At 37.9% G+C, this 24,383-nt stretch overlaps 1 protein-coding gene across 7 annotated transcripts in view; it reads left to right on the plus strand.

The window, feature by feature from the left end:
• Positions 1-22,755, plus strand: part of FGF13 (fibroblast growth factor 13) — a 554,123-nt gene extending 531,368 nt beyond the window's left edge. For all 7 annotated transcript variants that reach the window (XM_090264776.1, XM_090264780.1, XM_090264775.1 and 4 more), the window contains 2 exons: positions 19,867-20,065; positions 21,379-22,755. In XM_090264776.1, the coding sequence (XP_090120902.1) occupies positions 19,867-20,065; positions 21,379-21,515 (336 nt within the window). In that variant the 3' untranslated portion in view covers positions 21,516-22,755. The remainder of the gene's footprint in view (positions 1-19,866; positions 20,066-21,378) is intronic.
• The last annotated feature ends 1,628 nt before the right edge of the window (positions 22,756-24,383 follow it).

Raw genomic sequence — 24,383 nt, forward strand, 5'->3', positions numbered from 1 at the left:
TTAAATCATTAAAAATCATAGCATCTTCTTTGGAAAGATGTATTCTTCATTTATTATTTTGTTCAATACAATAAACTGACATTTCTAATATGTTGAGAAGATTACACTTTCATCTATTACTGAAATTAGCCCTTGAAATTCACTAGCCATCAGGGTTTGCTGTTTTCAATGATTAATTACTTGTTGGCACACTTTTCAAAGATATTCTCTTTAGCTATTTCCTTTCATCTTAACCTATTCATTTTATGAATAGCCTTTCATGAATAGCTCAAACGTGTATTAATAAAGTTTTATTTTGTTTCTTTGGGTAGAGATGCTGGCTTATATTTATAATGCAGTTCATAACCACAATGAAAATGAAAGCCCCAATATCTGTACTCCAATAGGAGCCTAAATATGATCTTATGACAAATCAGCAATTTAATATTTGTGCAAAGACCTTAGTAATCTGGAATAATTTGTCCCTCCAATCTATCAGGCCACCAGGATTTATCCATCTATTTAGCAGGTTTCTATGGCATAAATAATGGAACTTGCACTGTTCCAGATTCTGGGATGCAGCAATGAACAAAACATAAACAATGTCTTCATGGAGCTTATCTTATAGATGGAGTAGACAGACAATAGATAAACAAATTAATATATAATTTGTTTGGGCAAAAAGCAATAGGGTTAGGGGGATAGGGCATGCTGAGAAGCAGGGGAAACTTTTATGTAGGTGATCAGGGAAAGCCTCTCTGTTAAGGTGATATTTGATGGGCAAGAGGGAAGGCTTCAGGTAGATATCTGGAGGAAAACCATTCCAAGCAGAGGTATCAGCAAATTCAAAGGTCCTGAGATGAGAAAATGCTTGGCCTGTTCAAGGGACAAGCTAGGAAGCCAGTGTGACATAAAGTGAAAAAGAGAACATTTGAGTAGAGAAGTAGCCAGGATCAGGTAACATTATTTTATCCACGGCAAGGACTTTGGTTTTGAATCTGAGACAGGAAACTATTGGAGAGTGTGGAGTAGAGGAGTGACATGGTTTACCTTACGTTGTAAATTAATGTTTTACTGCAAATATGGCTTTCATGACACCAGTGGTCAGCTAACACAGTCAATTAGAGCATGCTACCAAGGAGTCCACAACCTCCCTCATCCCTCATTGACTTGACTTTGTTCCACAGCTACAGGATGAACCTCAGATTTGAAGCAAACATCGTGGGCAAATGCTCTGCAGGTCACAGTGGAATTGGCAAGAATGTGGAATTAGCTCCCATCCATAATGCAAGGAGAAAAAAAAAAGTATATTCATTTAACTCAGCCATCAGCAGTATAGGAGAAACAGCAAATTATGCCTTAAATGATCGTTCAGTGGCCTCAAGGAAGTAACGCACCTTTCTAAGCTCCTAATTTACTACCATGCTATGACTCAGGCTTAGGGAAAATCGAACCTATTATTGCTTACTCAAAATACAGTAAGCAACTGTAGATAAACATTAAAACTATTTAGAAAAACAGAAAGGTAATGTTGCTAAGAAAACAAATCTATAATCTGTAGTGGATCTCACACCAACTTTGTATGTGCATCTGTCCTCCAGTGACTGGTGGCTGTTTGTAAACCCATCCCTTTGCTTCCTCATTGGAGTTGCACATGTAATGTGATATGTTTTCCCAGAGTTAAACACTGCAGTTCTGATGACTCCACCCTCCTTTTTAACATGTCTCCTGCTCTGTTTCTTTCTAATGCTAGAAAATTAACAAAGTCACTGACAACTAGGCGTGGCCTATGGAGCCATTTCCAAAGCTGTGATGTTTTAAACTCTGTTACTGTTTACTCAACGTATTCATACTGTCCTTTATTCTGGTCACTTAGCCTGTATACAGCCCCTTCGTTCATTCCTTTTCCCTATGATTTTCAGCCAATATGCAGCTTCTATAAATATTATCTCCATATACTGTAATTGCAGGAAGTATAACTTCAGTGACATCAAAACACTTAAGTGTGTATAAAGCATATTTCTGGTGATTTACTAGTAATCTCACCATGTAGAAATATTATTTTAAAATGGTGCTTTGTCCTGGGCAGTGTGGCTTAGTTGGTTGGAACATCATCCTGTAACCGAAAGGTTGCGGGTTTGATCCCTGATCCCCGATCCCCAGTCCGGGCACCTACAGGAGGCAACCAATTGATGCTTCTCTCTTGCATCAATGTTTCCCTCTCTCCTTCTTCTCTCTAAAAGCAATGAAAAAAAATGTTCAGTAGTGAGGATTTTAAAAATGGTGCCATATTATCTTATATTGGCATATAGTATACAGTATCATTTATAGTTCACTCTGATTAAATTGACTCATGTTTAGCTATTCTTAGAATGTACAAATTATGTTTTCTAGGTACTATATCAGCGGCAACTTTGGTCATTCTGGTGTGGTTCTGAAGGATCTATTTTTAGGTTTCAAAATAAGCTATTTCAGTTCTAAGCTATACCTTGATTTAGGATAGTCACACTTCTTCAGAGATTGGTAAATGCTTAACTTCTACTGATTATGATAATGGAGCACTTAACTATAAGATATGATATTACCAAATGCATCCTTTTCAAATGGCATAAGGGCCCAGTCAGTTTATTGTAGTAGGAAGATATTCACCCACAGTAGGTCTGTATCTTGCTTGGCCACTGTAGACTATAGAACTCAGATTTGGTCTGTTGCCTCTCACTGAAGGTAGAATATATTTTGGGGTACTGCATGGGTTCTGGTTGCAGCTGGGAAGTGCTCTTTGGACAACTGTCTGGGGAAGGTAAGTACTACTATTCCCACAGTACTAAGGACTTTGAGTGTCAGCATCTCATTTAGCAAAAACAGTGCACATGATAGGCACTCAAGAAATCTTTTTGACTTGAATGAGAATCCCCATAAAATGGCATATAAAATAATCAGCCTTCATAAGTCAGCCAGAGATGATACTGCACATTCTGCAAAACAATAAACATTATATAAAAACATTGTTCAGAGAAGCTCTGACTCACTAAGCGAATCATGTATCATGATTCTGTGCATAAACCAATTCCTTTGTGGGACCACAAGTTTTACCTGTTTTGCTTAGGGACAGTATACAATAACTATATCTGAACATGTTACGCACATGTAATTGAATGTCTCCTCTCCTTTTCTGAATAATTGGCATTTGAGTCAACCAAAGAACAAGTCCGTGTCTCCTCTCTCCAATGGGGTAGGGGGCTACAGAACAAAGAGAAAACAGACCTTTGACAGAGAAGAGGAGGGAAGAATTGGATGTTGAACCCACACAGCCGTCTCCCTGGAGATACAACTTCGGTAGAAAAGGAAAAGGATGTACATCTAGTCCACCCTACCATCACCTTTACGTCAACTGACTATTTTAGCTGGAAGTCAGCATTTAACCAGTTTTGTCTGAAGCTAAGTGAGGGAGTTTAATTCTGAGAACAGAGGTCTCCCTGAAGGGTCATATCCTTCTCTTTCTCTTGAGGAAGGTGTTTGTACCCACCTGATGCTGAGGGATAGAGTAGGCAACAAATGGCAATATCTCAAATTCACCCTATCTGAGAGGTTTAAAAAAGAGAAGCAATCCAATTGCTGATGTGATTCAGGAATAGATGATGCAACTTACAATGATTTGGTGCTCTGATTTATCACATACCAATCACATGCACTTAAAAGAACCTTTGTGTGGAGTCAATATGAGCCATAAGACTTAAATGCAAATATATTGTGAACATTTAAAGCTTTAGCCTGGTTGTTTATTTTTAAAGTAATATATACGGCATGTTTACCAGTGTAGATTTTTCATCACCAGCCATCTGCAAAAAATTAGTATGAGATAAATAATTTAGCGTCCTTCTATTCAAATACAATTTCATTACCGTCTTCCTTGATGCTGTGAAAGTCTTCAGAAATAATCAATTGTAAAGTGCTTTTGCATTCCAGCTGAAGCTGAGCCTGAAGCTTTCTGACATGCTGACGTTTGATTCTTTTTCCTCTGTGTGCTGTAAAAAGAAGAGGTGCTGATTATTAGCAAGTGGCCTCAGAGAATTGCATAGCTGGTGGCGGCCCCTGCATAAACACACTGTCTGCTAAATCACAGTGTGCAGAACGATGACACGAGGCAACTCAGATATTTAAAAAGTGCAGGTCATTTTTTGAATAAAAAAATGCAGAGCACAAGAAAGAAATTTAGAAGAGATTAGTTATGAATTCCTTGGGACCCAGTGCTTCTGTCTAATCACAGTAAATAGCTCAGCCTCTGAAGCACAGGAATTGGATCGGAGGAGGTATTTTTCCATTCATAAGAAAAATCTCTGCTTCTTTCGGTCTTGTCCTTACTTCTCCAGTCTGGCTTGAGTTGAAGAATTTTCTGGTAGAGTCGTAGGCGAACACGTGCAAGATTGTGGAGGGCCCTGAACACCAGGCCAGGGAGTTTGGATTTTATTCTGTAGGCAGCAGGGAGCCATTAAAAGATTTTGAACAGGAGGAATGTAAAATATAGGACTTGATTTGGATGCATGTTTAGTATAAAAGTGCAATGATAAGATATATTAAGGAAGTGTTATGGTTCTGTTCACAGCATGAATATAACTAGAGAATTCATCTTTACTAGCTGTCTAGTTCAGCTTTTACAGCATGCAAATTTTCAGGGCCAGCTGCAAGAGCTTGATGGTAAAAGAACAAAGTAAGACTTGATCATGTGAATGTAATTGTTAAGAGGGGGATTTTAGTGATCAAGATGACTGGTAACAGAATAATCATTTTTAAGGATGACTGTAGAGTCATTTGCTATTTTGTTTGAGTTCTTTGAAGCCACTTCTATGCTATATAATTACCTTAAGTTTTAAGGGTTCCTTGTGGGGATAATTTGTGCATTTTGCATTCTCATGCAAAATGATTTAACTGTCTACACTATTGAAAATGAAAGCTGAAAATTATTCCAACTAGGTGTGGTGTGCAGAGCTTATGAAGTAGTCATCATTTTTTATATAGTCTTACAGTTTGTATTATATTCTTGCATTGTGTTTTCATCTACAGTAATACATAGGTAACAAATATTTGAAATTTTAAATTGTATGTTTTGATAAAGAACTGTAACTTGCCTATTTCAAAATTTAATGTCATCAAAACCCTTTCTTTAAAAATTAATATAAAAATGTTGCAGTGTTTCAAGAATTCCAGAACAACCTAAATTAATTTAAACTAAGCTACTGAAAGCTCATTTATGAGTTGTAGCTGGTACTTTGAACACTCCTGTAGAGCATTGCATTTTTAGAAGTCAGGCTTCACTGCAGTGGTTTCTACATAACTATAATATAAGTTGATGGGAATATAAATTTCACCACAAGTAAAAGCAGTTTGTCGTAAATAGGGAATCGTCTTGTTTACCACAACATAGCTCTACCTCTTAGCATTACATTTCTCTTATGAAACTAGAATTCAGTTAGTGATTGTGAAATTCATATTTCGAAGAGTCTTGTTTTAATGAATTTTCTCAGAACTTTTTTGACCTAATCCTGAGTTTCTTGAGGCCTAGATTTCCTCCCTGCACCCCAGAGAAGAATCTGTATTACGTGTAGGGAAATCTCCAGGAAGAAATAAATGGGTTTACTCCTCTCTCTGGATCCTCTATACATCTACAGATACTAAGTTTAAAGAACACCACCTGCCCTGGGTGGCCTTTCGGACTTCATCCTGAGCTCGGAGCACAGCTGAGAGTTTGGAGAGGAAACAAAGAGAATTTCTCCAGCAGAGGAGATACGACTTTTCTACCTTCCTCATTATACCTTTAGAGTGGGCATGGGGGCAATGTGTATGGCCGGCCTTTCCCCAAAGCCACAGGATTATGGAATTGGAAAAAACAAATAATATTTGCTTTCTTTCTCTGTTTTTACTTCTTGTGGTCTTTCTCTGTCTCTTTGTCCCCTCAACCCTGTCTCTATGTCTCTGCCCCCTCCCTTCTTTCTCTTATGAGCATGGGCTCACACATACACACGAGTCTGACTACATTGATATGTATTTCTCCTTGTCATGTCTTCACCTAAAGAAGCAGAAGCCTAGTTTTAGTAAATGTGTCTCACAATCATCCTGTAGGAAGTTCTAGGGAAGAAAAGGTCATTGGAAAGCAAAAAAAAAAAAAAATGCCCAAATTCAGTTGTGAACATTTTGCAGTAAAAGAATGAACTTTTCATGGCATGATCTAGGAGAATGTTAAATGCACACATTTACGTAATTGAAATGGAAAGCTGCATGGTGGAGAAAGCTGTGGGCTGGGAGACAGGCTGGTGGGCTTGGCTGATGTTCTGTGTTAAACCTCTTTCTTCTGCAACCCAGGACCAGTTACGGCTGCTGGGTCCTCAGTGTTTTGCAACCCTGGAAACATCTTAGGGATCAGGTTGCCTTAAAATAAGGGCCTCTCGATTCTAAGAAGCACCAACAAACAATAGGAGTCACAAAAATGGGGAGACAGAGAAACAACCCCCCATCGAAAGGAAAGGTAGAGTCCCCAGAAAGAGTGCTAAATGAAATAGAGGGGAGCCAACTATCAGATATGGAATTGAAAGCACGGATTATGGAGAAGCTCAATGAGCTCAGCGGAAACTACAAAGAACTCCAGAAAAACTACAGTGAACTCCAGAAGAACTATAAGGAACTTACTGAGAATTATACCAGCATCAAAAAGGACATGGAAGCTATCAATAAGAGCCAGGAGGAAATGAAGAATACGATCTCTGAATTGAAGAACACAGTAGAAGGAATTAAAAGCAGGCTAGAGGAAGCAGAAAATCGGATCAGCGAGCTGGAGGACAATATAGACAAAAACTCACAGACAGTGCAACAAAATGAAAAAAGGCTGAACAAGACTGAAGAGGCTCTAAGACAGCTGCAGGACAACATGAAACGTAATAATATCCGTATCATAGGAATTCCAGAAGGAGAAGAAGAAGAGCAAGGGATAGAAAACCTCTTTGAAAAACTAATGACAGAAAACTTCCCTAACATGAAGAGAGAAAGAATCATGCAAGTCCAGGAAGCACAGAGGGTCCCAATGAAGATGAACCCCAACAGGCCCACTTCAAGACACATCATAATTAAAATGCCAACATTCAAAGACAAAGAGAGAATCCTAAAAGCAGCAAGAGAAAAACAGCAAATAACTTACAAGGGAGCTCCAATAAGGCTATCCTCAGATTTCTCAGCAGAAACACTACAAGCCAGAAGGGAATGGCAAAATATATTCCAAGTAATGAAAAACAAAGGCCTACAACCAAGAATACTCTACCCAGCAAGGCTCTCATTCAAAATGGAAGGTGAAATAAGGAGTTTCCAAGACAAAAGAAGGTTAAAAGAATACATCTCCACCAAACCAGTATTGCAAGAGATGCTAAAGGGTCTGCTTTAAGAAGATGAAGAAACAGAGAGAGACAGAGAGGAACACGAGTACAAAGGGGGGAAATGACAATGAATAAGTACTGAAAGAAAGAAGGAACTTCTACCATTTGCAACAACATGACTGGAACTAGAGAGAATTATGCTTAGCGAAATAAGCCAGGCAACAAAAGAAAAGTACCTTATGCTATCACGTGTTACAGGAAACTAATGAACAACACAAACAAATGAGCAAAATTGAACCAGAGTGATTACGGATTGAATGATGTCCTTTAACCCTGTTGCCCCCAGAATACAACAAGGATGCCAGCCTGTTAAACCAAGCATGCCGTTGTCCAGAGACAGCGAACCAACCTGGAGTCTGCACGATCCTTCCCCTTGTAGGAAGGCCACCCTCCCCTCCACACCCCCACTCTTATTAGGGATTTCTGGACCCAAGGGTAGGTAGGACGACAACCATGTCCAGCTTGAAGCAGCTAGAGGAGCTCGAGACCTTCGTCCATTGTCCTTTATAAGATTGTAAAGGGTCTTAAGTCTGAGAGGGAGGGATTGTTATTTTTTATTGTTAAAATATTTAACTAATTAATTAATTATTTAAAAAAAAGAAGAAAAATATATGAAAGGGTGAGCCATGGGCATGGACTTAGGGAGGGGATTGTCGGGGAAGGGGGGTGCTGGGCGGAGGGGAGCAAAGGGGAAAAAATTGGAACTATTGTAACAATATAATCAATAAAATATACTTAAAAAAAAAAATAAGGGCCTCTCACATGTCATCACCAGCTTCATTATACAGATTACAGCTTCCCTGCCTGGATTTATTCTCTAGAAGAAAGTGTGAATGCCATATTTCAATGTAATTAGCATCTCTGGTTCCATTTCTTCAACTGTTAAAAAAAAACCAAACTCTTAAGAGAGGAAAAGAAAGGTCTACCAAAATCCATTATAATCATTTCCTTTGTTATCGTTATCATTATTACACTGTCCTTTATCTGTCACTTGAATGTCATAACTATTTAAGCACTTGCAGCAAACTTTAAAAGTAGGCAGTGCTTAAACATAAGGTACTATTAGACTTTCATTATTATTGTTATTAGTAACCTACATTTCAAAATTAGAACTAGTAAAACAATGAATTAGAACAAAAGAAGTGAGACAATAATGTTGTACTTTTTGTGGTATAGTAATTAAAGTGAGACATGGAAATGTCATTTGGCTCATTAATACTAGATTATTTCACAGATCTCGTTAATGTCATGTGGGTTCTCCAATACATGTTACAGTAATTCAGATTTTAGAATCCCAGGCTATTGTAAGCCCCCAATTAAAAGCTTGTGTATTGTTACCCTTGAAAAGGAATCACTACTGAAAACAACTGTCACACAGAGTTAATGCGTAACAGGAACCCGTCTCAGAAATGGCAACGTGCTTCTCTACTCTGTTTGCTTTCATTGACCACCACTAGGTTTCGTACCAGTTTCAGGTTGAAAGTGGGGCGGGGGGCAGATGCTGCATTTTCTTAGCTATTGCGTGAACTGAAAATTAAAGCAAGGAGAGGGATGCTGCCATCAGTGAGCACCTACATGTAAGCTAGCTGCTTTCCATGGCCTGTGCAGTGCTCCCCGAGAGGCATGCATGGCGCTTTTCTTTTATGGATGCACAGGTGAATTGCCAAAGTCAGAAATCTGGAAAGTGGAAGACACAGGCTTGCAAAGAGCTCTTCAATGTTCACAGAGGCAGGACACACAAACAGGAGGAAGGGCTGAACCTCCAGCAAATGTTGAAACTGCACATTTAGAAGAGAACTGGCATCGCAGCTATGGTTTACACAGTGACTCTTTGGGTGAAAAGGTACGCTTGCAATTGTGTTCATAAAGAAGTGACTCATTAAGGACTTATTTCCTGTGGTTTCTTCACATGTGACATGGGAGGACTCCTCTCTCAGGCCAGAAGGATGTAGATCTGCTTAAGTTACTACTGAGAGCTGCTGTCAAGATTAAATTAGATCATTACATATGCAATGGAGCCTCCCATAGTACCTTGGCATACAGTAGGCTCTCGTTAGGTAGTAGTTTAGAATGAATTCTTCCCTTTGAGTCTTAATTTAATGAATGGACTCCCCCATTCAGATTAATGGTAAGTGACTATCACTAGCATCCTCTTGTTAGCTCCTATCAATGGACTTTCTTCATAGAGAGATAACTCTTTACAACTCCCCATCCTCAAAAGTAATTTGCAGGTGTAATGTGATGTGTCAGTCCAGCAACTATCTGAGACACCATTTTCATCCTTCATTTATAGATGAGGCCTTTGCACCTTGTCCTGTGAGACTCTGGGTTTTATGGTTTGCAGTGGAAAGCATGCATTCACGGCTTCCGTTTGCACAGTCACTGTTGTCTAGCATTGCTTTCCTACCTGTGCAGGAAAAGGGATAGGAAATCTGTTTTGAAAGTCTTTGAAGAAGAATCCTGGTTATTGTATTCTCTTCTACGGAGACAGAGCCTATGGAATTTAACACAACCACTATCCAGCACAAATCAAAGTTTCAATCCTCAGTATTTCCTGAAGTCCTAGGACATCCTATGCACCCACCTTGTTATGATTTTATTTTTAATGGTTCACCTAACTTGCCAGGGTTTTTTTCTTTCCCATTGAGCTACAAGGAAAGAGTCATTCTCCTTTGCATGGTAGTTTGTTGGATCTGTGGGAAAAGTTTTTGGAGTTCTCAGGCTTTGAATTTTCAGATAGGAGCTTGCAATGATTATTTTAAAAGATACAACATACTAAGCTTATTTTCTTGCTGGCTATTAATACTTCCAAAATCATTCCCTTGCAGGTGGATTAATCCCACTCTGATGTTATCACACAGAAGAGTGCTTCCACAAGTTAGAAAGCATCATAGTAACAGTGAATATTTATATAATGGGCCCAAATTAATTCCAGTAACCAACCAAAAGACAGGAAAGTTTATTTTTAGAAATAGTTTCTGATATTCAACTCTTCTTTCAAAAACAGGGTGTAGTGGATATAAGGGGACTAAAGAGTAATGGAAAAAAATACAATAAAGATTAAATTAAAACAACAACAACATAGGTCAGCCCTGCTATATGAAAAGCCAACATCCAGAGTTAATATGTAGTAGACCAAAAAAGTTTTAGGGAGTTATTCATTTTAGAGAAGTATTCTTCACTTGAAAAAAGAAAACTTTCCCACAATGGTATTGTTTAACAGTAAGGTTCCCTAATAAGATTTTTAAAATAACATGATGGTCATACAGTCCCTCTGCAACATATCTTACATAAAATGAAGTATCTCTTCAGCCACCTAATGGGAATGCCTAAACAATCCATCTTCCGCAAGGTTTGGGTCATACTAATGCTGTCTTGGGCCAAATACACAACCTTGGAGACATGTGGCCTATCCCTCTCCTTTGTTACAAATCTCAGCAAATTGCCTTCATTTCAAAGTGTATTTGCTTGACCAGGTTTGGAGCTGAGTGAGGCCTTTGGATCATATAATTTTTATATCATGACAAAAATAATCCCTCTTGGGCTCTATAAGGGATGCATTGTTTTCGTTTTGTTTCCTGCTTTTTTCTAGCTTATTTCTGTGTGTTTTATAAAACAAATCATTTTGTACAATTTGCCAGCATGAGTAATCCGTTGCACAAGACTGCTTTACAGAAATATATAAAAATACAGAACAAGCCAATACAAAGGACTAAATGAACTCTGGGCCTAAAATATGGTCATGTCTGCATCCCGATTCTGTTTTAAACAGGCCATTGGTTGACAGACTCCTTAATATTCTCTTCATCTTTGTTTGTGAAGAATTGAGAAAAAGCAATACTGTGCTGGCATATTTTGTGGAGGCAACATAAGATAAAATTAAAATATCCATGAAATACCTTGTAATATAAAATTGCTACCAAGAAATTTTGTTGTAACCATATGAGGAAAAATAGTCCCATGTGCATATTCTTAATTATAATTTGCATGTTTTTTACAAATAGTTGCTAATTAACATGTATACATGTAAATCATTTTGTTGAGTGGTATTTCATGAAGCCTATTTTAAAGCATTCTGTTTCTTTGGTGCTGTGGCTTGAAGCACTTCAGCCTCTCAGCCTACTGCAGGCAGAAGTGAAAAATGAAAGGAGGCAAAACAGTTTTCTGGGAACAAAGCTTGAAGAACACTAAATGCAGAGTGTAATTCATGTGCAGTCCTAATTTTTCGGCAGAATTTTTATGCTTCCATGTTAATAAAACACATATAGTCAGACTCTTTCTATATAAATTGATTCCATAGTGGGAAAAGAAAAACGTTGAAAACAAGAGAATTTATTTATTTATTTATTTATTTATTTAGCCCTAGTTTTCTGGGCATGTATTATCAGAAGGAATTCCACATTTCATGTTTCTGGAGCCTTACAATTTTCAGAGCTTTTTTCACATACATCATCTCATTGGATCTTCGTACAACAAATCCGGTCAGGTCAGCAGGCTGGGAGGTTTTGTCCCATTTTATAAAAATCAAGGTAATGGGTTTAACTGAGATGTTTAGTTATTTGCAGACCCAAAGACCAACAGTATAAGTTTAATGCCTTATGCTTGGTTAACAGGAAATCTCTTTATTCTTGCAGCTGAAGCTCTGTTTTGTATTTATGATTCCCTCCCTCTCCAGTTTTTTTTCATTGAATTTATCTGTATGCAGCTTTCCTGCTTTTATCACCTACTCTTTCTACCCTCAAAGGCAAGTTCTAACTTGTCAGCCTACTGTTAAACAGCCCTCTGTTCATATAGTGCCACCTTTAACCCCTATTTGATTTGTACAAGGGAACTTCCAAGTTCTCTTTATATTATATTTCATCCTTTCATTTATTAATTCCATCACATGTATATTGATCATTGACTATAAGCCAGGCCTTACACTAGGAGCTGCCCTCAAGTATCCCACAGTCCAGAGGATATTTGAGTGAACCAACCACCCTCAGTTTATCATGAATTAATAATTTTGCTTAGCTACAGTGCACTGGGTGAGGGTTGATTCCCTCTCCCCCAACCTCTCCAATCCCATGCTTTGATCTTATAATAGTGAAGTTCATGCACATCAAATATACCCTGGGAGAGAACATCAAAGTCCTGAATATAATAATTAATCTTGAATTTTGAAATCACTGATAGAGGGGAAGCCTGTATAGAGAATATAGGTAGTTACAGTGTCACCCCCATAGATATGATTTATATTTTAAGGTTCTGTTCTTTTTTTAACCAGAATTGAAAATCTAATTTTAATCTGTATATTATTTTAATTGGGCTGAGGAATAATTGAGGTACACAACTCATACCAGCTTAAATAACCTGCTAACTTGAAATCTAGAAAAGTAATTGTCATCGGAACACAGCTAAGAATTAGAAGAGTGACCCTTGCTATTGACAATAATTGTTAAGTTAATTGGATTGTCAGGCTCGAAAATGTGACTGGAAACAGGAAGAGAAGAGAAGGAGGGAAGAGGCTTAAAGGGAGGGAAAGACTAATTATGTTTATAGAACCTGCTGAAAAGAGGAAATTAAGTTTTACTAGGTTCATTTTTTAACGTTTCTTTGAATACCCACTCGTAATCCATTTTTGTTTCTTGTTCTGTGATATCTGCTTTACAAAATGTTACCTCTGAATAAAACAAAATGTATTGAGAAATATTAATTTATACCAGGATGCATGCACTTGGCATAGCGTAAACATATGTGAAAAACTATAGTTACTGTGCAGTACTCTTTTCTCAGGCTTTGTTGAACATCTGGGGTTGCAGTGACATCATTTTATGTATGAACATCCTCAGTAGACTCTTGCTCTCTCGAGATCCAAGGAAATCAGTGCAGCCCCCATAAAAAATATTTCATTTGATGGAACTATGTTAAAAGGAAACATCTATAATATTCGTGGTCATCCTCAAAGTTTGCCATCCTACTGAGATAATAGACTAAAATGAAACACTGCCACCCTATCAGTGGAACCATAGCTGAACATACAAAGTGTGGTGGAAGGTATGAAAAACCTGCTGTTAAGGCCTATGTCTGACAAATTACTTCTCTTAATCAGGAAGACATCTAGTCATGGTGTGTGTCTTTTGGTATTACAGATATGTTTAGGGCACTGTGATGACATAAATGATATACTGATATTTTTTGTTCTTACCTTTTTGGTTATGGCTACTGCGAATGTAGTTACACATTGCCTGCTGAGTGACATGGCCCTTACTTGTCTACCATCAGGGAGGCCACCATCACAGCCCATGGTGTTTCTGACCTGCCTTCAGTTCTCAAAGCCAAGAGGTATTGCAACCTCCCCATACTTTGCCCTCAGTGCCAGAGGCAACCCAGGGCACTACTATATCTTCTGACCCTAACTGAGATTAGCAGTTTACACAGGTCCAGAGCTTTTTCTTCTGGGACAAAGATGTTTTGTGGCACACGGTTGAAACTGGCTGTTGTTTACAAATAACATTACTGATTGTGTTAATACCTTCTTCACTTGCCTCCCAAAGTCTGTGTGGGGGTCTAAGTTATCCTGAAAAGGGGAGCTGACCATCACCATTTGTGGCTGTAAGTATTCTCCAGTAGGTCTTATTGACCTGATATTGAGGGTTTCAAATATTTTCTTCTCACTAATGATATTTCAACCTCCAACTAACTATCTCCCCTTAATAGTGAGTAAATTGGTAAAAAAAATAAAATAAAATAAAAGACATGGTAGATTTTGCTCCTAGATATGTTCTTTCTGGAAATATAGAATCCTGATTCCTTACCCAAAATATGATCATTAAACTATCAGGTATGGATTTCTTAGAAATAAAGGTTCAATGTTCACAACCCGGAGAGTACTATGCTAAGTAAAATAAGCCAGTCTGAGAAAGATAAGTACCATATGATTTTACTTAGTTTACAAGGGGGGGCTCAAAAAAAGAAAAGCTCAAATTATCTTCTGGAGGGTAGACCCCTTATAGTACAGGCTTTCCCGCTAGATGAGTGTCCTAGGAACCCATCTGTATCTGTGTGCCAGCTGGCGTTATTGTAAGAGGCTGTGTTCAGCTTCAGTGAGTTTTTTTTAAGACTCTTTCAACCCATTTGCCCATTTCATGATAGGTGATTTATGAGCACACCTACCCACACTGCACTGAGTATCCCAACAGTTTTTGACCAAAAATGGAATGAGCCCTGTGCCCCATCCTCCTTATTCACCTGATCTCACCTCGAGCGACTTTTTAATTTCCCCAGATGAAAAAATGCCTCAAAGGGAAACATTTCGCAGATGTGGAAGCAGTGAAACAAAAAACAACAGAACTAATAAAAGGTATCAAAATTGACGAGTTCAGAAATTGTTTTGACCAGTGGAAAAAATGTTTCAATAGGTGTATTGCATTAAATGAAGAGTACTTTGAAGGTGACTGAAGTTTAAACATGTAAGAATAAATACAAACATTTTTATAAGTAAATTCTGATATTTTGGGGGCCCCTCTCATATAACAATCAAAATAAAAACAGACTCATAGATACAGAGAAGAGACTGACAGCTGTCAGATGGGAGAGGTGTTGTGGTCTAGTTGAAAAAGGTGACAGGATTAAACCAAAAAACAAACCTCATAGACAGAGACAACAGTATGATGATTACCAGAGGGAAAGGGGATGGGGGATATTGAGGATCGTAAAGGGGGGTAAATGGTGATGAAAGGAGACTTGACTTGGTGTGGTGAATACACAGTACAATATGTCGATGATGTATGGTAGAATTGTACACCTGAAATCTGTGTAATTTTATTAACCATTGTCACACTCAAAAAATTCAATTAAAAAAGTAGTAGAAAATATTTAATAAATAACCCAGAAAAAATAAAACTTTGAACACATGCACACAAAAAGGTTTAATATTTACTAAGAAAGAAGAAACCTTGAACTTTAAGGGGAATAGATTGATTACTGCATGAACTAAAAAGATGATATTTCTCTGAAAAATATATAGATATGCAAGATGTAAACAACTTTTAGGAGAAACCAATGCATAAAAAGATTATAAGACATAAATCACCTTTTCTTTTGTACTCATGCCAAGTAATTTCACAGTGACTGTTGAGGGAATGCTTGGCATCTTTTTAGTTCATTCATTATGATAGCAAATATTTATTTAGTGCATAGTAAATTCAGAGCACAGTGATTGCCACCTCTAATTAGTGCTTTCTGTGTGTCAAGGCCACTATGGTACTTTCTTCAAGAGCACTAATAATCATCACCAGATCGATCAAAGGAGGTTAATTCTTTGCCATATGTCTAGCTGGTCTCCTCTGAGTAAGGCTTCCCTGATTAGGGTCAAATCCAATTTCTGTTATTTTTGTGAATCACTGCTGAGACGTAGACAAATGCAACTGTACTCCCTTTTCTTTGGGGACCCTTCCTGTGTTGAGTGGGATGTTCATTTTTTCACATGTCATAAAAATCAAGGCTCTTCTGCCTACTCATTCCAACGCAAGATAAAATGACAGTGTCACACAGAGAACAGATCACTCCTTTGGTTACTTCAACAGTTGTTTTTTGGTTTGTTTTTTTTTTTGGCCTCATTTTTCTCCCTCTTTACTGAGTTTTTTTAGTCCAGATTTAGTGGTGATGACTAAGAAATTGCCAGGATGTGACAGAGCATTCAGTTCATTGAGTCCTTCCTTGCCATTTTCCAACAGTTGTAACAATTGCCAAGTTTTCCCTCCTAATGTTGTAGGTGCTAGTATCTGTGTAGTATCTGTTATTAGTAACAGATACTAAGTCACACACACACAGGATAAGTCTGTGCCATGACATCTTCTTTCTACATACAGATTATTTCACTATATGGTATTAGGGAAATTCGCTGCAGACTTTTTACAAGTTGATACTCCTGAATCCCAGAATTTGCAGTACTTAAATCTGAATCTCCAAAACTCAAACTTTGTAGACAATAACTGGGTGGTCTGCTGTGTGCAGGCAATATGATCAGTCATTTACAAAGCTGGAAGATGGATTCAAAAATAAGACAAATTCCCTCCCATTTGGAGCAAATCAAGTATGTTCCTGAGTTACAGGGCCAAGCTGGAGATCTAGCTGGAATTTGTGGGAACACAAATACAAGTACCATGACTGGAAGAGATCAAACATGATTCCAGAGGCAGTCATTTTTGAGCAAAGCCTTGAGAGATAAGGGAAAGCCAGTAGGCAGAAAGATAGGAGAATGACATTCTAAAGAAAGGAAATAAATGGCACCTGGAAAGGCGCAAAGACACACTCAGTTCTATGTATGGTAGAGGATGAGACTGAAAGCATTGTGGTGACTGAACTGTGGGAAAATTTTAAAAGCAATGTCAAGTTGAGTTTTTCACTAGAGGTATGATGAAACCATCAAAAGTTCCTGAGGAAGGAAACTTTGTGTTAGGAGGGAAATCTTTTAGCAGAGAGGGAGAGGCCAATTAGGAAATCATTTCAGCAGGCCAGTGAAGAGGTAATAAAGGCACAAACTAGAGCAGTGGCAATGGGAAGCGAAGGTCAAAATCATGGCCTGGAGAGCATGTGGAAGAACATCAAGGTCTCCTGCACCTTGAAGTATGAGCATTTGCCAAAATGATGGACTTGAATTACTGAGAGAGGGGACCCAGAAATGGAGGATAGATGAACTGTGGCTCTGTGCTTCAAATATTCTTCTTTTTCTGTTTTGAATTCCTACCCATTCTTCAAGGCTCAGCTACAGTAGCACCTTCTCTGTAAAGCCCATCACTCCCTGGTCCCCCAATCAGAATTAAGTCAGGCTTCCTCTCTTCTCATACAACATATTTATGCCTCCCTTTCTGTAGTTAAATAACCTGCATTTGGGTTATTTGGGTATATGTCTTATTCCTGAAAATATATGGTAAGCTCTCTGAGGCCACATCCTATTTACCTATGAATTTTTAGTACTACTCAAGCATATAATGGATTGCCAGAAAATGCATATGAATGAAAGAGTGAATGCTGCAATCACACAAGACATTAAATGCAGCCTTTTGGGGACCTGCTTTAGAGCACACCATGATCCCATCTCATCATTTTGTAGTCAGTCATATAGTATGTTGATATAGCTATACAGAATCACTTGCCTAAATCATGTGTGACTCACTATATTTATTTTTAAATGGTTTCTGATTTTAAAAAACTAAAATCCACTCTCCAATGATGGGATCTTTCCCCCAAATGATGATTTAATTCCCAGTGAATTTCAGCAATGTTCTATTCAATTGTCCTCATCACTAGAAGGAATGCAGAGACCTTGAGTCAAATTTCTTTATAGGCGTCCCTTGGCTTTCTGTATGTTGACAATCCTACAAAGAGGAGTTTTCAAGGCCCATCAGTAGAACACTTTGGTTCTTACCACATGATAGCTTTCTTAGAAGTACGTTTCTTCTTAAGTAGGTTAAATTTTTATGAATCTTCTGAGGCTCTATCAAGTGTGCCCAGGCAGAAATAAAGCTGGTTCCAGTCTGTGCACTCTACAGGCCAGATGGGAATCAGTGAGATTACTGAATGAGACAGATTTTGTAGGTTCCCAGAAAAAAAAGAAGAAAAAAGTTTAATTATTTAACTTTCGGAGAAAGGCAGACTCAATTAAAGGACTCTGCCCCTCTCTGCCTAAGTGACTGTGAGAGTGCTTGAGATCCTGTGGCTGAGGTAGTGTGCGTTGCTTAGGATGGCATCCCATATGAAAGTAATGGAAGTTAGGACCATGGAACATTGCTTATAAAATACTGGTGTCCAGAAAGCTTGTGGTATTTTTACAAGGTGATTTATTTTAAGGTTTTATCAAAAGGTACCCCTGATAACATCTCAGCAAATGATCAAAAAAATCTAATGGCTTCCTTGGTGCTACTGTCACATGTAGTTTGGTCAGCACTTACTTTTTTTTTTTTTTTTAAGCTATTTTTTTTTAATTTTTATTTTTGGTTTTTCAATTACAGTTGTCCCATTTTTCCCCCATTTCTCTCCCCCACCCAGCCCACCCCCTCTCCCGCAATCATATCCCTCCCCGTTGTCCATGTCCATGAGTCATTTATACACGTTCTTTGACTAAACCCTTCCCTTACTTATCCCCCTTCTCTCCCTCCCCCATCCCCCCTATTGACTGCTATTCTGCTCTTTGTTCTATTTAGTTCCTTTGTTTGTGTTGTTCTTTAGTTTCCTGTATTAGGTGATATCATATGGTATTTTTCTTCCTTTCCCTGGCTTATTTCACTAAGCATAATTCTCTCTAGTTTCATCCATGTTGTTGCAAATGGCAGGAGTTCCTTCTTTCTTTCTGCTACATAGTATTCCATTGTGTAAATGTACCACAGTTTTTTGACCCACTCATCTACAGATGGACACTTAGATTGTTTCTAGCACTGAGCTATTGTAAACAGTGCTGCAATGAACATAGGGGTGCATAAGTTCTTTTGAATTGGTGTTTCAAGATTCTTCAAGCACTTTCTTCATTATCTTCCACCCCAAGGGAACTCTCTGCTACTCTACAGATTCCCTAGGGATTAAAATTTGCTGTATATTTCATTTTGCTTACAAATGGCCTTTTTAAAAATAGCTGTTTATTGCATACACACACTTACACAAAACTTGAAAGAGGGTTTTCTGTTTCTGTTTTTGTTTCTGAAATAGTCAGTTGGGTCAGGAACCCTTCGTTTGTATGAACAAGTCCAAAGAAAACATGGCCAAGCATGTGGCAGAATATCACATTCCAGGGTTGAAAGTCCCCTGGGCTGCTCTGTCATGTCTGCTTGTGAATTACTGTAAATTCCTTGCTTCTATATTGATTTGCTGGTAAATGTTACTGTAAGGCAAGGATAGGGGTGAGGAAGAACTTTTTTTTTTTAAGTCAAGGTCCAGTGATCTAAAAAAAATCGATTTGGTTTACCTAAAAGTAAATGGAGTCTCTCTCTGTAGCATCCCTTAAGAAATATAGGCAACTAGCATTGTAACACAGATTTCAGCCTTGGGCAATTGAAAATTATAGTTTACAGTAACTGGAGAATTTATGAAAAATTAAGTACAAGGACTGAAGGTTTACTTTCTCATATTTAATCCCAAAGGGAACAAAGCTCCATGTGACAGCTTTATGCTTGTCTTTTTGATCTTTGGCTCTTGAATTTGTCTGATATATTACACTTACGTGACTGGTCCTAATTTTTTCATTACCTTATTATAAAGGGAGTTAATCATTGATTAGTAACACTTGCACTTAGTGCTTTTTCTAAAGCATCACACAAAGTGTTATGCATAGTCTTGGTTTCCAATGATAATAGTTTATGCTATTAAAATAGAGTGCTGGTCATAAAAACTTTAACAAAGTATGTCCTTTATTTCCAAAGGGCAATATCACATGGTTCTCCATGAAACCTATTGATATAAATATTGAGCTTTAGTTTATTTACTTTTCTTGTAGGAACATTTCACACCTGAGTGCAAATTCAAAGAATCCGTGTTTGAAAACTATTACGTGACATATTCATCAATGATATACCGTCAGCAGCAGTCAGGCCGAGGGTGGTATCTGGGTCTGAACAAAGATGGAGAGATCATGAAAGGGAACCATGTGAAGAAGAACAAGCCTGCAGCACACTTTCTGCCCAAACCACTGAAAGGTAAGCAGCATATTACAGGAGCTGTGGATTAAATAAGTATGTATTTAAATCAATCTTTTTTCACATGTTTGAAAATGGAACCTAATTCTTCTCCATTAAGGCATATATACAAAAATTTAGTAACATTTTAAATACTTAAAAACACTAAAACATTGACAATAGCACCTAATCTCCTGATTCTAGTTTTTTTATAGTATATTTCCACTTTATATATAATAACACCTTACTTACATGGAAGAAGTTTAATTGCTGACTCAGGACAGCTAAGAACCCCAAATTATGCCAAAATGGTCCCTGTGCAGGAAAACAGATGCTTAAATGTATGTACATTTAACACTTAATAGAAAAATCCTTGGACACTCCCTAACAGCCCAATTATATTGTCTCAATAATTTTCACTTATAGTTTTATTTTCTAGTTATTTTAGCAGGTTACTAGCAAATTAGAAAAGGTGAACAATCGGAATGGGCTGCAGAACTTAGGAATGTGTTAGAAGTGGTGAGACATGGTAGAAACGGAATAGAAAATGCAAGCAAAGCAGAGCAAGACCTCCAAGAGGTTACTGGCCTGGGGTTAGACTCTGGGGTTTGAGTAGGGTGACTACCCAGTCAGTCAGAATAGCACTGCTTCACAGCACATTTTCTGGAGCCAGACTACTTGGATTCAAATGCCAGCTTTACTCTTTACTAAATGGATGGTCTTGGGAAGACTGTCAACTTGTGTGTGCCTCAAGCTCCTCATCTGTAAAATATGGATAAAGAGGAGGTTATTCAGAGGATTCTTATGTGCATTAAGAGAGATAATGAATGCGAAGCACTTAGAACAGTATCTAGCACATTGTACATGCTCCATAAACATAAGCTAGTACTGTTATTAACAGCATAACAATAATAATATTTACCATTTTGTGCTCTAAGTATTGTGCTGATATTTAGAACTTCGGGAAGTTTAATTTTAAATCATAATAGAAATCAGTATTTTTAAATGTTTTAAATTTTAATATTTGGCTTGCACAGCGTGCTCTCAATCATATTTAAACTTCTAAGAGCTTTATTAAATGCCCTTTTCATCAACCCTCTCATATACATAACCATAAGTGATGGAAATTAGGCATTAGAATTCTTTACACACTACTTCACCAAGAGTAGATTTTGCTTAATCTGATCCAGTTCACTTCCTACTGAGTTCTTGAAAGTGGCATTTTTTCATGTTTGGCCTAAAGCATGGAAACCTAGTAACCAGAAAAAAAAAGTTGAGGGCCAGTGCGGTGTGCCCACTCTAAGTCTTTGACGCCATTTTTCTGTGCTTTTCAGTGGCCATGTACAAGGAGCCATCACTGCACGATCTCACGGAGTTCTCCCGATCTGGAAGCGGGACCCCCACCAAGAGCAGAAGTGTCTCTGGAGTGCTAAACGGAGGCAAATCCATGAGCCACAATGAATCAACGTAGCCAGTGAGGGCAAAACAAGGGCTCTGTAACAGAACCTTACCTCCAGGTGCTGTTGAATTCTTCTAGCAGTCCTTTACCCAAAAGTTCAAATTTGTCAGTGACGTTTACCAAACAAACAGGCAGAGTTCACTATTCTATCTGCCATTAAACTTTATCATCCAAAGTAAAGCCCCGTAACTTAGATTGAGCTTGTGCAAAACAATGCCAAGCATTATCAGTGAACTAAATTTGGGAGAAGGACTGCCCAATTTTCTCATAGTGTCACTTATACTTTGGGGATGAAAAACCACAATCATTTCATGGCACTAATACTGATAAAAATTTGCCCTCCAAGCAAGAAAATCGAAAAGACCACAATTGCTCTTCAAAAACAAAACAAAAAAATTAACTGCTTAAATGTTTTGTAGGGGCAAACAAAATTATGTGTACTGTTTTTTGTTTTCTTGGCTTAATGTTTTCTATCTACGCTTGATTCAAATGTATTCTTTACTTTGGTATAGTGCAACTTTCTGATTTCTGAAATTCAGTGGTTCTACTGATTCTGTCACTTAATCCAAATCAACCAAATTCAGGGTTGGATCTGAATTGGCATCTCAGGCTCAAGGTAACAGTGTTCTTGTGATTTTACCAAATTTTTTTAGATTTGTAGTATTCTGGTCAAGTTATTGTGCTGTACTTTGTGCATAGAAATTGAGTTGTATTGTCAACCCCAGTCAGTAAAGGTTACTTTAAGAAAAAGGATTATCCTCAAGTGTAGATTTCTCTTAACTCCATTTGTGTTATCATGTTAAACTATTGTTGTGGCTTCTCGTGTAAAGACAGGAATTGTGGAACTGTGATGTTGTCTTTTGTGTTGTTAAAATAAGAAATGTCTTATCTGTATGTATATGAGTCCTCTTGTCATTGTATTTGGCACGTGAATATTGTGTACGAGGAAATATTAAGACGGTTACCCCTAAACAACATATACTTATACTTGCTTCTGGAAAAGTGTTTAAGACTTAGCTAGGTTTCCATTTAGATCTTCATATCTGTTGCATGGAAGAAAGTTGGAATCTTGGCATAGAGTTGCATGATATGTAAGATTTTGTGCATTAATAATTGTTAAAATCTATGTTCCAAAAGTGGACATAGCATGTACAGGCAGTTTTCTGTCCTGTGCACAAAAAGATTAAAAAAAAGGTTGTTTAATATTTGTTGTTGTATACCCAAATACGCACCAAATAAACTCTTTATATTCATTCAAAAAAATTCTTCAACATGTCTTTATTGAGTGTCTATTACTTACCAGTACTGTATAGAAACTGGAGTTAAATCTTTAATTATTCATGAGATCACTATTCTCAAATAATATACAATTTAGAGATTCCTATTAACGTGAACACTTTTTCAGATGTGTTTATTGTACTAGTCATTGTACTTGTATTTCAGATTGGAACAAAGAATTCTCATTCCCATTCAGTGATGGAATTGTACAAATGAGACCTATGTTCTAGTGTTCTCTCTGCTGTTCACACTATTTCCCCTTTCTGTGGATTGTCGTTTTTTTTTTTTTTTAGAGGGAAGACACAAGACTAAACATATAAGGTCTTTTCCACCTCCGAGAGCTGAAGGAAATTATAAACATTTTTAAGATTGTTGACTTTTCACCAGCTCCCCAAAGCTGCTATTGCCTGGCATTGCATGGTCCAGAGTAGTCGAAATATGAAGTTAAAAGTGGAAGAACGGGTAAAACATACTGGAATGGTTCTTTTTAGGGCATCCATCAAATAAAGTTACTGGGGTCCCAATAAGCATGCTTTTGTACAGAAGGGAGGCTCCCCATTTCTGAGATGTTTCGGCTACATTCAACAGGAGCTCCTAGCCCAACCCAATTCAGTCACTTTGTGATTCCATCTTAAGACCTCATCCTGTCTGAGCTTTAATGTCTACCTGCATGAAGTGTGGTTGCCAGCCTAGCTTGGACTCAGGTGTCTTTATACTATGTACAGTTACCAGAAGTAGATGCACTCAACCCCGTATTAAGCTTTGCTAATTTCCAGTCAGTAGAGAAGTGCATCATCTTCCTCTTGCTACAAGAACTTTAAAGTTTGGTTTATTTACTATTTTTGGTTAATGCTTTTGCTTTGTCATTGTTCAGGAAAAGCGTAGGTCTGCTGGCAATAAACAAATCAGACATTGGTGTCTCAATGAAGCTTGGCATAAATAAGAGGCGGTCCTTTACTGCCAGCATTCTCCTTGAGCTGCCTCAAGTTGTTTTTAACAGAAGATGATGTTTGTATAAATCAGTAATTAGTCACCCCCCAAAAAAAACCTCCCTACAAGTGATGATGCTTTCACACATTTTTGTTACATACAAACACACACACACACTTCAGTAACATTTCTTTTGTCAGAATATATTAGCCCTGCCACATGTTTGATGAAAGAATAGGTTTGGAAACACTGCAAAGACTATTGGCTCTCAGACCTTTTGTAAACATCCAAAACATCTAGCCTGAGATTGCTCAACCACAGCTCCGGAGGTTTTGATTGAGCAGGTCTGGGATGGGCTCAAGACTATTTCTAACAAGCTCTGAGCTGATGCTGAGCCTGCTGGTCCTGGGGAACCACACTTTTAGAACCACTGGCATACACGAATTCTTTCTTTGGGATTAGAAAAGTCCTGTGTTAAGGAAGTCTGCTCAACTTTGAAAAATACTGGGATAAGTTATTGGCCATGAAGTCAGTTTCACAAAGCACATATTAACATTGCAGTAGACTGGTGGTCCCTCAAGCCTTTCTGGGCACCTGAAATCACCTGTGGTATTTAGGCTGCTTCTATGGATTTAGGCTAGGCTTGGGAGTCAGCTGAATCTGATGCCCCAC

The sequence above is a fragment of the Furipterus horrens genome, unplaced genomic scaffold (assembly GCF_987537825.1).
Source record: "Furipterus horrens unplaced genomic scaffold, mFurHor1.1.pri manual_scaffold_17, whole genome shotgun sequence".
Classification (NCBI taxonomy): Eukaryota; Metazoa; Chordata; class Mammalia; order Chiroptera; family Furipteridae; genus Furipterus; species Furipterus horrens.